The 11917-nt window shown below is 42.7% G+C and overlaps 1 protein-coding gene across 4 annotated transcripts in view; it reads right to left on the reverse strand.

Moving 5' to 3' along the window:
* Positions 1-5625, reverse strand: part of RAB8B (RAB8B, member RAS oncogene family) — a 30998-nt gene extending 25373 nt beyond the window's left edge. For all 4 annotated transcript variants that reach the window (XR_010072465.1, XM_063346075.1, XM_063346074.1 and 1 more), the window contains exon 1: positions 5421-5625. Coding sequence is in view for 3 of the 4 variants with exons in the window: in XM_063346075.1 (XP_063202145.1) it covers positions 5421-5544 (124 nt within the window). In the remaining variant the exon portion in view is untranslated. The remainder of the gene's footprint in view (positions 1-5420) is intronic.
* Between the last annotated feature and the right edge of the window lie 6292 nt (positions 5626-11917).

Consider the following 11917-nt stretch of genomic DNA (forward strand, 5'->3'; position numbering starts at 1 on the left):
AAAAATTCCCAAACAAAAGCTATGTGTCTTCAATACCTCTCTCAAAGCCTGTATCCATCAATCAATACATTTGTTCCTATATTCGATATTAGTCTATGCTCTTAGCTTTGCATTCAAACCAAGCCACAAAAACAGCTCCAAGCTGCCATCCTGTCACTCAAATAACCAGATAACACCCAACCAAGATAGACCTCCATCTGCCAATTAGGAATAGGCAAAAAACAGTCAGACATCTGTCACACTGTTTCACAGTAACACGCAGCAAGAAAGCTGCAACAGCATTTTTAATAAAAGCCGTTTTTATTTACATTGTTGGCCTGTTGCAGAATACAGTAGGAAAACACAATCTCATCAGCAGATGAAAATCAAAGTCCAAGATGCCTTTTGTTACCAGCTAGGTGTTAGTATCAAATTTAAGGTCAGAAGAGACACAACTTTAATGCTTTTGACCTACAATGTCTCCAACCACAACACTTGCTGATCAACATCAGGATACATCATCAGGATCAACATCACCAACATCTTGCTGGCCACCCATCACACATCATGAAAACAGAATCATTCTTCCAGTTTCACATTTACCTCCATAATGCTGTCTGCCCCTGTTCCCATGTAAACTCTTGACCTCCTTCTCACACTGTACTGAAGAGATACTCAAGTCCCAGATCCTACAAACCCTGAACATGCGCTTCCATTCTGTAGATACGAATAACGGTGCCACCTGAGACACTTAAACCAGACTCAGTCACTTCAAAGTCTAACTTACAGTTTATTTATTATAATGACCATTAATAAAATACTACTGACAATGCCTTCCTGACTGTTCCCTCCCTTTGCTCATCTATCATTGAGGGGTGTTTTCTTCTACAGCTCCTGCCATCTGGAGAAGCCTAAAAGGAATTGATTGAATGAGGATAGGGAATGCTGAAGCTCAATGGGAGGGTGGAAAAAAACCAACAACCAACCAACAACAAATCTTTTATCCATCATACAAGTAAGTGTGGGGAAGAAGAGTAGAAATATTCAGTGAGGCATAATTTGACTTGAGTACACTAAAACAATTTCCATTACACAGTACAGACATGGAAATTTCACTGCAAAAGGGAAGTTGATAATTTTGCTTGTCAAAGGATTTTCATCAAAGTGTTCAGAGGTCAGCATACACGTGCTCGACTGCCAGAGTAGTGCCCTATTTTGCAAGATGTAGGCTAAGGAAAAGTTACTTCTCTAAAACCAACAAATTGTTTCATGTCTCAGATACAGTCCTATCTCGTGTGGGCAACTTCCTGACAAATGCTGATATCATCTTGGATTAAAAAAAATAAATACCATAAATTTTGTTTCAGAGTCAGCATGCCCCTGTACCAAGTCAGAAATGCTATCAGCTAAAAGACGTAACTTTTCTCTTGTAGAAACCAGTATAAACAAAAAGTTGAAAGGAATGCAAAGAATAAGTTTTATTATTTGGAACGATAAACCCAATCCAGTTTTACCAGGCAGCACTACTCGAACAGCAAGTTAAGATACTTAGAGACTGATAAATTAATGATTCTTATTCCTGTACACCGCACTGAAACTACTAGCAAAATGCATATGAGATACTCCAAGATAAGTTTTGCTTTAGGAGCTGTTTAAGTATGAAAATGAGCTGACTCAACTGCATTTTACTTTCCATGTAGAACTGTGCAAAAGCAGAAGTTTCCATTCAGGAAGCAAACCAAACAACATAACCTTACATAACACATTCCCGTCGTAAATAGAATTATCCCATGTTAACAGTGAAAAGTTGATCCTCACTAGGCAGCACAGCACTATTATGACTTCTCAACCCTTTTAGAAATTTTCCAAAAAGAGCTACAAAGTCTGACATAAAAAAAAAATTAAAGTTGCTGAAGGCCAAGGACCTGCCTTGCCTGAAGTTGCTAAAGGCCAATGGGTGTTTTCACAGATTGAAAACACGTCCTAGAATAACCAAAAGGATCATCTGAAAGAAAAATCACTTGTTCCCTTCTCATAATGGGTAGCAGTTTCCCAAAAGTCTTAGTTATGCCAGGTAGCCAAAACAAAGACAGAAAGACCAACAAGTCACCCAAAAAAGAATAAAAAGCCTGATAAATTATAAATACAGGTACACCGCACTTTTATCCTACTTCTTATGCAACTGTTGGCCACAGGACACCAGGCTGGAAGACCTTCTTGTCTGAATCAGTACAGCCATTGTTATAGCATGACCAAAGTCTTGAGGAGAAAAGGGACCATTCGCAAACCTCCAAGCACTCTCCAAGGATGTAGCCTTACAGGCACGTTTTGCATGACAGCAGAAGAGAAGGGAAAGTGCAAAGTAGGACACAAGTATATCATGCAAGATGACAAAGTAACTACAATTCATTATTGACTCATTTGTGTAATATGAACATTGAAGCTAAGTGAAACAAATATTCTACAATACCCCCTCCTACTTTTTTTTTTTCCTCTTGGAAAGTGTTTCCATTGCTCTGGTAACTGAAGTGTTATTGTTTAAACTACTAAAGAACAACAGGAGTGGGGAAATTATAAGAAAGATATTTGGTGCTTAGACATGACATGGGCCCTTTCATCATGGCAACAAAGTTTTGCTTTCATTTTTGGATGCAAAATATAAGAAAAAAAGGTGAAACAGTTAAAAGTTTAACTCCATGTAGTTAAGAAAAAAACGTCTAAATGACTTACCTCACTCACAAACAGCATTTACATACGTAAGATTAAACAATAAAATTTGATGTCAACACATCTCAAGCATATGCCTTCTCAGATTTCTACAGTTAAACCAACTCTGATCTTGTTAGCAGGGAGACAGACTGGAGGAGAACTAGGGCACCATTAAGGGCACATAATATGGTGCGTGCTAATTAAAATCATTCTGAATTGAACACACAGCTAACAGCAGGTACCATCATATTGCAGAATCCACTTTTTGGAGAATATATAACCAAAACAGCCTGGCAGCTTATACTTATGGAAGACTCAGTGCACTACTCTATTTGGAATGCTAATCTGGAGACCTTAAAACTTCAACTGGCAGGGGGACCTGTTTGTGAAAAGCATTGCATCCCCATGTCTCCCTCCATACCATGGTTGGCTATGCTTTACCGGTCAAGGAAAAAAAAATAAAGTCAGAATTGTTAAAAGTGGAATGCCCTGAAGCTCATCAGATGTATTAGTTATGGTTGTAAAACCGACTAGTATTGAGCAGCCAGCATGCATTCACAGAGAAGGAGAGAGCGTGCACACGAGTGTGTCCTCAAGAACAAACAGATTAGATCTACGTGATTGACCTAAAACTAATTAAAGCAATACATGAGGAAAACTGAAAAAAAAACCCAAGTATTTTTATTTAAGCATACGTCAGCACTTTATGAACAGTTTCACTCTTTCCTGCATTGTCAACTTTCCTGTTTGTAGGTCCTCCGCTACAAAATAAAAGGGACTGGAAGAAACAAAATATAAGAAGGAAAACGTAACTGTGAAATCACAAATACTACCTACGGAACCAGAAGTATGCCTCAATTATTAGTAAAATTCTTCAAGTTGAATAGTGTTGAAAATAAGATCCTTGTGAAAGCAAATATAAAGGAAAGAAAAGAGAGCAAATCCTATATTCACTGAATAAAGTAAGAAAAAACAGCATCCCACTCACAATCCTCAAGACTTCAAAGTGGATCACTGAGAAATATCAAGGGGCTAAGCAGTTCAAGAAACACCAAGAAAGTAGTTGGAAGACAGACACACACGTTTATGTTAGCTATCTCTTTACAAATATAAAGAGGTATTTTATATTTATCACAGTACCAATGTAGGGCGTTGGTTTTTTTTAGCTAAGCTATAGCATTTATTAATGTTTATTAAGCCTTTTATTCCAGCACAGATACAGCAAAATAACATTTCAGGTAAAATGCTACTCAGGCCTTGATTAGCTGCTGTTACTAATACACCAATTTGAAAATGGTTGCAGAGAGAAGAGGAATGTGCCATTTTAATTCTTCAGAAATATTTGTTTGAAATGCAGAAAATATGTTCTTACAGCGTTAGAAATACCAGCCGTACCTTGTTTAATCAACTCTATCTGCCTAAATAAAAATTTGTTTCTTCCCTGCACACCGAGTTCAACACATGTCTGAAAAGGATACAGCATTTGGGTAACACAAACCAAGTCACACATTATTCCACCTCATCTTTAAATCAATTTCCTTCCAATAAAGAGTCTACTCATTCTCTCAGTGTTATTCTTCAAAGTCAGCATTCGTTTTGCCCTCCTAAATACTATCAACCTCCACTGCAGTTTACCCCTTCATCCTGAAAACAGTGTACCTAATTTTATTTTAAAAGCAACCTCAATTACAAGTAGCTAACCATAAATCTCAAGTCTTGTCAGACTGATATTCAGCAATACCTCAGTGAAGAACTTGAAAACTTTATGTTATACAGGAAGTATTTTAGGAATTACAAATCTTACAGAAATATAAGCCACAGCAGTCTGTTTTCATATATCGCATCTCATTGTCATTAAGAGAGGTTAGTCAAGCTTTAGAAATACCTTTTCACCACCAAATTTATAACTGAACTCAACTTTTGCCAAGGAGGTTCCTCTGTCTAGTCACTAAGGAGCTTCTAACTCCAGTCACTAAAGAGCTTGAACAGAATTACTCCGAGTCTCAAAATCGTGAGCCACGTCTACAGGAACACACACAGGGATGTAGGGGAGCTGAGGAAAGAGAAGGGTGGATAAGTCCCTGAGGGGAGCGGCTCGGTCCCTGTCACCAGGCAGGCCGGCGACACCCACCGCCGGCTGAAGCGGTCCAAGCCCTCCTCCACTGTCTGAGGCGTACATCCCGGCGTGAAGCCACCAACCGCCAATGCGCAGGAAAACCCGACGGGGAGGTCACCCCGCAGCCCAGCCGGTTCGCGCAGGGCTGGTTCCTGCTGCGGCCCCGCGCCCGCCATCGCCGGGGCCGCCCCGCCGAGCAGCCCCCCAACCCCCCCTCCCGCCAGCCCGGGGGCCGCGCACAGCCCAGGCCCGGCCAACTGTTGCTGCCGCCGGCGGACGGGCTGGCATCCCGCGGGCCCCGGGCAGGCCCCGCACCGGAGGAAAGCCCCCGCCCAGCCCGGCCGCCCCGCGGCCCCCGACGGCCCCCACATCGCCTCAACGGGAGCAGCCGGGGCCCGGCGGCGGCGCCCCGGCGCTTCCTCCCGCGCGGGGCCCGTAACGGCCGCTTAACGGCCGCCGGGCTCCCGCGCAACAGCCCCGCACAGGCCGCCCAGCGCGGCCGCGGCCCCGGGCGGCGCCCCCCATCCCTCCCGCCCGCCCCACGGCCGCCCTGCCAGCGGGAGGGCCGCGGCCAGGACCCCTCCCGCCCCCGGGGATGGCGGCGGCGGCCCCTCACCGATGGTGGAGATGAAGGTGGTGTTGAAGGCGTCCTCGCTGAAGCGGAAGAGCAGGCAGGTCTTGCCCACGCCCGAGTCCCCGATCAGCAGCAGCTTGAACAGATAGTCATAGGTCTTCGCCATCTTCCCTCGGCCTCGGGCTCGCCGCAGCAGCAGCAGCAGCAGCAAGAGGAGGAGAAGGAGGAGCAGGAGGAGGGGGCGGCGGAGGAGGGAGGGCGGGCGGAGGGAGGGAGCCGAGCCCCGCCCCGCCCGGCGCCACTCACAGGAGGCAGCGCCTCTGCGTCACGGCACGCCGGAAGCGCACAGCCCGACGGGAGATGTAGTCTGGGGTGGCGGCTCGCCCCTCCCGTCCCCTTCCCCTGGACACAGCCCGCGTCCCCGCCGAGCCGAGCCGCTGGCTGGACATCGCTCCGTGTGTTTCCATGTGAACACAGACCACGGAACCATAGCACCGTCCAGGTGGGAAGGGATCTCTCAGATGATCGTGTCCAGCCATCCACTGCCAGCTCCACCACTAAACCATGTCCCTCAGCACCGCTCTGCCCGGCTTTTAAATACCCCCAGGGATGGCGACACCACCACTTCCCTGGGCAGCCTGTTCCAATGCTCAACCACCCTTTCGGTGAAGAAATTTTTCCTAATACCCACCCTAAACTTCCCCTCGCGCAACTTGAGGCCGTTTCCTCTTGTCTATCGCCTGTTACTTGGGAGAAAAGACCAACCCCCACCTCTCTCCAACCTCCGTTCAGGTTGAGTTTTAAAACCCGGTAGGCACCAACACTAAGTAAATTAACACTCAGAGGGCTGGATCTGAGGCCTTGCATTCTTGGTGCTCAAATGGCAGCAGTCACCTGAGTTTTCCACACAGAAACACACTCACCCTGAATTTAACGACACTTGGAGCATCTCATCTCTCCGGTGGCCTCATTTTACAAGGCACTGGGATAAATTCTCTTTGGAAACTAGGTAGATGTGTAAATAGAGCCATGTGCTTATCTGCTCAAGTGACACAATAAATAATGGCGTAATACTGCAGATCACCAATAAGCAGAGGTGACGTGAGTGTGCATGCGGCCTCAAATATTTACGTGTTGCTTTGGGAATGCCAAGGAAGGAAGAAACAGTTGTTCACACAACAGAAAAATTATTTTCACAGTCTCAAGTAGCACTAAAAATGTGGGTATTCTAGAGCAACATGTGGCTATTCTAGAGCACTTCAATAAACACTTTTCCCCATCTTTTCCCACTGATAATTATCTCTTCGTGTGAGGCAGCCTCATTATGTATTTATTATGCCGTGTGCCTCAGAGGATGCCACAAGGCACTATAAAAATAAATAGCATTACTGAAACACTTTAAAATGACAGCAAAGACCTATTGCTTTAATTTAATTTAAAAACTGTAGCCTTTAGACAAGCGATAAACAGAAATCTCTAACGCTATAAATCACTACAACAGTTCTCCCGTCCTTCTTGGGAAAACAAAGGAAAAAGAGCTGTTTTCCCCAAATCATTCCTGAAGGGATGGTCATCCTGCAAGGCCTGAGCCACCAGCTTCCTTTTCAGCACTCCCACCTCAAAGGCTTCCCCTCCCCTGGGTGTAGACCGGCCCTTTGGCACCCACTGGCCAGGGCACCGCTCCTGCTGGTCACCCCGGGGCTGGGGGGAGTCCTGCCTAGCGCTGCCCGGAGGAAGGCAGGAGCAAGGAGCAGCGTTGGGGGGCCCTGGGGGCCCCTGTAGCTGCACGTCTTTCAAGTAGCCTCTGGATGGGATTGGGGGGTGCAAATGCGCCTCAAGCGCCTAACAGCAGTCCAGAGATACCTGCTCATAAGGGCCTCCCATCTGCAGCCACATCTATTAGTTATAACCCAGCCCACAACTGTAAAAAGTCCTTTCTCACAGTTTTTTGTGTTAATTTGGCAAATATATATGCTGAGTTCCATACAGAATAAAAAAAAAAAATCATTTTGAATATTAAAGCTCTGTCATACATGGTTAGCCTCCATATTCCCAAGCACACCAAAAAATCACTCCCTGGCATTAACCTACAATTTGATGGGGTGAAACAGGGCTAAACTAGTCTAACGCCTGGCTACTGCTGTATTTGTGCAAAGTACTCTGAGGAATCACTCCAAACAAATACTTTCAGCCATTATAATCCTTGAAAAAACTAAAGCTATTCTGCCTCTAGTTATTAATTATTCCGAATCTTCCTTGTTGAGGGTCTCCATTTGGTGGTGTTCCTGGCCAATATATGTTTGTGATAACAAACTGTCAAAAATCCAGTGACAGATCTGATGTAAATCTCTGTACAAGGTGAATTCAGTAAGAGCTTGTCATGATTGCAGTTAATTGTATCAAAATCTAATTTTATATCATAGATGCTGTGTTGTGATTCAAGTAAAAATTTCATTGTTTGTTTGACTGAGACCTCTGGGAGACCAGGACACCATCCGTGAGAGCGGAATCAAGGCAGCAAAACACAGATGGGGGGAACTGACGGTTCTTTTCTTTTTTGTTTTACACACTTGGAGACATCAGCCCATTGCAGGGTGGAATTTGGAAACACGGCTGCTTGGTTCATTTTTGTACTGTTTAATTAACTGTTGGGCTGTTTAGATGTTAAGATGGGTTGTTATAATACTTATTACAAGTTTAAGTTTATAAATGATAATGGCAGCCTGGCACTGAAGCAGTAAAACCAAATTGGTTAATTATTTCAGATTAGCATTAATAATCGGATTATAGGAAACTGCAAATGAAAAACTAATCTCTGAAACATTTCCCTGTATCTGTATTTTCAGAGACATGAGTTGCTATGCACTGTAATTATAGCCATACTGGAGAGTACTACGCAATCGTATTTCAGCACTGAAGAGAGTAATTTGGGGGTTAATATTCACTCTTGAGTTTTATGGAACAAATAGGCTTCCATATGTCTCTGGAGCAATATGTTTCAATCGCCATCTGTTACTCAAGAGTAGTTTTATAGAAAAATAATGCAAATTGCTTCCCTCTTTAATTACACTGGTGCTTTGCAACATTGTGTTCTGTTCTGATTTGGAAAAGTGCCAGTTTGCCAGATTCAAGGGACAGATGTTTACTTAACCATGAACTTTAAAAACAAGATATAAAAAATGAGTTACATTTTTTTATTTTCTAGAACGTGGAAAAACTGTAATTGTACAATTGTATACCTTGCAATATGTTAGTAAACCTTTTGAGGAGTACTATCAAAGCTGTTGAGGCTCCATAACCAAGCCGCTACAATACCTGTTCCATGAAAATACTTTGAAGCCCAGTCTTTGTTATCGCACAAAATTGGAAAAGGCACCATTTGTTTTATACCACATTACAGTCAAATAGATCAACTACAATTAAACATTTGGAGTTTTTTTCTGACATGGGAGAATGACTGAGGGGAACACTGAACATGGGCGAAATAGAAAATGTTTGACACTGTGGTTTACCTTTTGTCACTATATAAAAGTGGACAGGACCATAACAGTGTGATGCTGATTTGTATGTTTCAAAAAAGCAGAATTTTAAAACCCTTTACCACCCCTAAATGACTGCCCTAACAGTTTTGCGTGAACACCACAGTTGAAGCTCATCCAATAAGCAGATGTTGAGTCACAACCAAGATACGGCAGAATTCCATTAGTCACTGAGGTATATGTAAAGTGCATCTGTTAAAGCACTCAGCTTAAGAAAGGCACTAATATCAATAGCAAAATGCAATTACTCTTTCTGTTCGTATGCAATAAATTTAGTAATCTTTACATACATATTGACTAACCAGAAAATACTTGTGACTTTACCAACTCCTACATTTTTAAGAATAAAACCAGATTACATTGCTACTTCATTCCCACTCTCATTTTTACTTTCTCAAATGATAGACATCATTACTTCTAGCTTTCAAAAATCCTTTTTTCCCCTCAGTTCAAAGGTGAGACGGGTTAAGTAAAAAGAGAACTGTGCGAAAATGGTCTTTAATCAAGGTCTTCCATTCAATGCACTAATTGGAATCTCCAGGTCCAAGTCCTACAAAAGATAATCTTATGAACCAGTCTTGCCCCGAATCACCTAACCACAAATCATTAACATGAGCTTTGCTCCTTAGCTTTTGGACTCTGCTAGCTAATATGGTAATATTTTTGATGTGTATCTTTAACAACTCTTGTTTTGGCAGATGCTTCTGCAATTTATTACTGTTTGATGACCATCATGTGACACTCCTTTAAAAAAAAAGTCACTTATCCCCCAGTTCCAGTAAATATGTCTTTCACTGCAGGTAGATACTTCTATGTTCATTCTACACTTTGTCTTACCGCATTTGATATGTCCATATGTCCTGCTTTTGATTCCTCTTTTTAAGAAGGTTAATGCATAGGTTTTTTTTTTTTGGTCTTTACAAAGAACAGTACTCTTCTTTACTCTAGTGATCTAAATGTATAAATTTTCCACATGTATATGCTGCAGAAATTTATCTAGAAGAGGTTAAATCAAGCAATTATTGGGGAAAAAAATACTTAAAGTATGTGCAGTTCAATTCAAGAAAAAGCACCGTAATACTTTTATCAGTCAATTCCATTAATTTCAAGGTTTGCTATTATGGCAGTGCTAAAAGTGTACCTTCTTCAAGATTCTAATACTAATCTAAACTATCTCAGCATAAGCATATTTAAACCAAATGACTACATGCCATGGTTTACACCATTAACTTATAATCAATTAAAATGATAATACTTAATTCTGGAGTACAGGCAAAACCACAGGCAGAGTGCATTCCAGATCAAACATACCACTTGAAGTGAACCTACTTAGTCTGAGTGCAGCTTAGAGCTGGTTAGTGTACGGAAACCTAAATGGTCTTAATGATAGCACTACAGAGACACCCATCCACCTCTTAGGATTCTAGACAAACCACTATAAGCATTATTAGGGTGAATTTGTTTTTTTTAAAATCAGTCAATATTCACTTCCTCAGTGATCACACTCAAAAAAGCCTGTATTCTTGCAACATCAGATAGCAGATCCTAAGTACCCACCCAAGCTCAGCTGCAGGAGATCACAAATGGAGCAGGACAGAGCAGCACCGGCTGTCAGCGGGTGCTCTCCCAGCCACCACCTCCCTCCTCACAGGGAGGGCTTGCTGGCTGAACCAGCCCAGCTGCAGACCACCACGACATCGGAGACACACATTCAGCTTTTAAACAGCGAGAGACTGTGCTCACAATGCAGAAAAAAACCCCACCCAACTTGTTGTTTTTAAATATCTCTGGATCAGCTTTTGGAAATTTTCTGTTGTCATTCTAGCAGATAATGTTTCTTGTTCTTTTCTCTAAAATGACATCAAAGCCTTTGTTTGCTGGGAGAAGGCTGGAAAGGGGAAGTCATTCTCCACCTCTGTCTCTGTAGGCCACACCACTGTTGTACGGACTGTGTTTCTCTCCTAGTTAACTCACAACTTAAACTCAGTGCTGCGTTTCTGCTTTCTAAAGAGTATACATCAAAAAAAGCTTCCATCATAAGATTGAAGGTAATGCGTTAGAACTGACTCATTCAGCAGGTCACTGAGCTACAAGCAGTTATGAAAAGGAAATGAATCTCCAAGTAAAACCAAAATAGAGAACCAAACAGAGGAATGTGTCCGAAACACATCCTGTTTTCAGATCATCCTGTGTGCCCCTCCTTCCACAGAAACCAATTTTTAATGTAAACGGTGACTCTAAAGTCTTCCTCAAGCACCAAAGGCTCCTTGCAGGAAAGACACTTAAGAAAGGAAAACCAGGAGGAAGAGGCGAAGGAGGGTGGCACTTCAGAAGTTCTGGGTTTTTTTGTTGGTAGTGCTTTATACATTGGGAAGGTATTTTCTTAAACAAAGAAGAACATAATTCTCCTTCAGATTCTGAATCAAGATTAATAGAGTCTCCCCCTTCCCTTCTGCTTGCAGATAAATAACATACATTTGAAAAAGACTGAAAGGTAGTAGGAACAGCTAAGACTCGCGAACTGAGTCTGCGCTGGTAACTGGTTTATGTTCCTAGCTTCACAGGACAGCATGTAGAGGAAAGTATGAGTCAGAGCCTTTCATATTAAATTCCCCGTGATATAACAAGAAATACTTCCAAAATACCTCTATCTGTCTGTCATCACCACTCCAGTGCATAAGGAAAAATGCTAACATGGCATCACAACATTACAAGACAATGGGTGTGATGGCAAGAGGAGGAAAACCAATAAATTGGCACGAAGCGCTACAACGCATCGGTCTATTCTTGCAGAATGGTATAGGGTTTTGGGGTGCGAAGAAAGTATTTTGAAAGTTGTGTACCGTGTCAGCGTGGGAGAGGCCAGCCCGGCTCTGAGAATATTGTTGCCTCTGTAAAACTTACATCTTCACTCGTGCTCATGGCAAGCTTTTAAAATAAATTTAGCTAAACGCATCAGTTCTCTCTTCAAAAAGGATGTGGCTCAACACGCTGCCTGTT

The sequence above is a fragment of the Chroicocephalus ridibundus genome, chromosome 9 (genome assembly GCF_963924245.1).
Source record: "Chroicocephalus ridibundus chromosome 9, bChrRid1.1, whole genome shotgun sequence".
Lineage (NCBI taxonomy): Eukaryota > Metazoa > Chordata > Aves > Charadriiformes > Laridae > Chroicocephalus > Chroicocephalus ridibundus.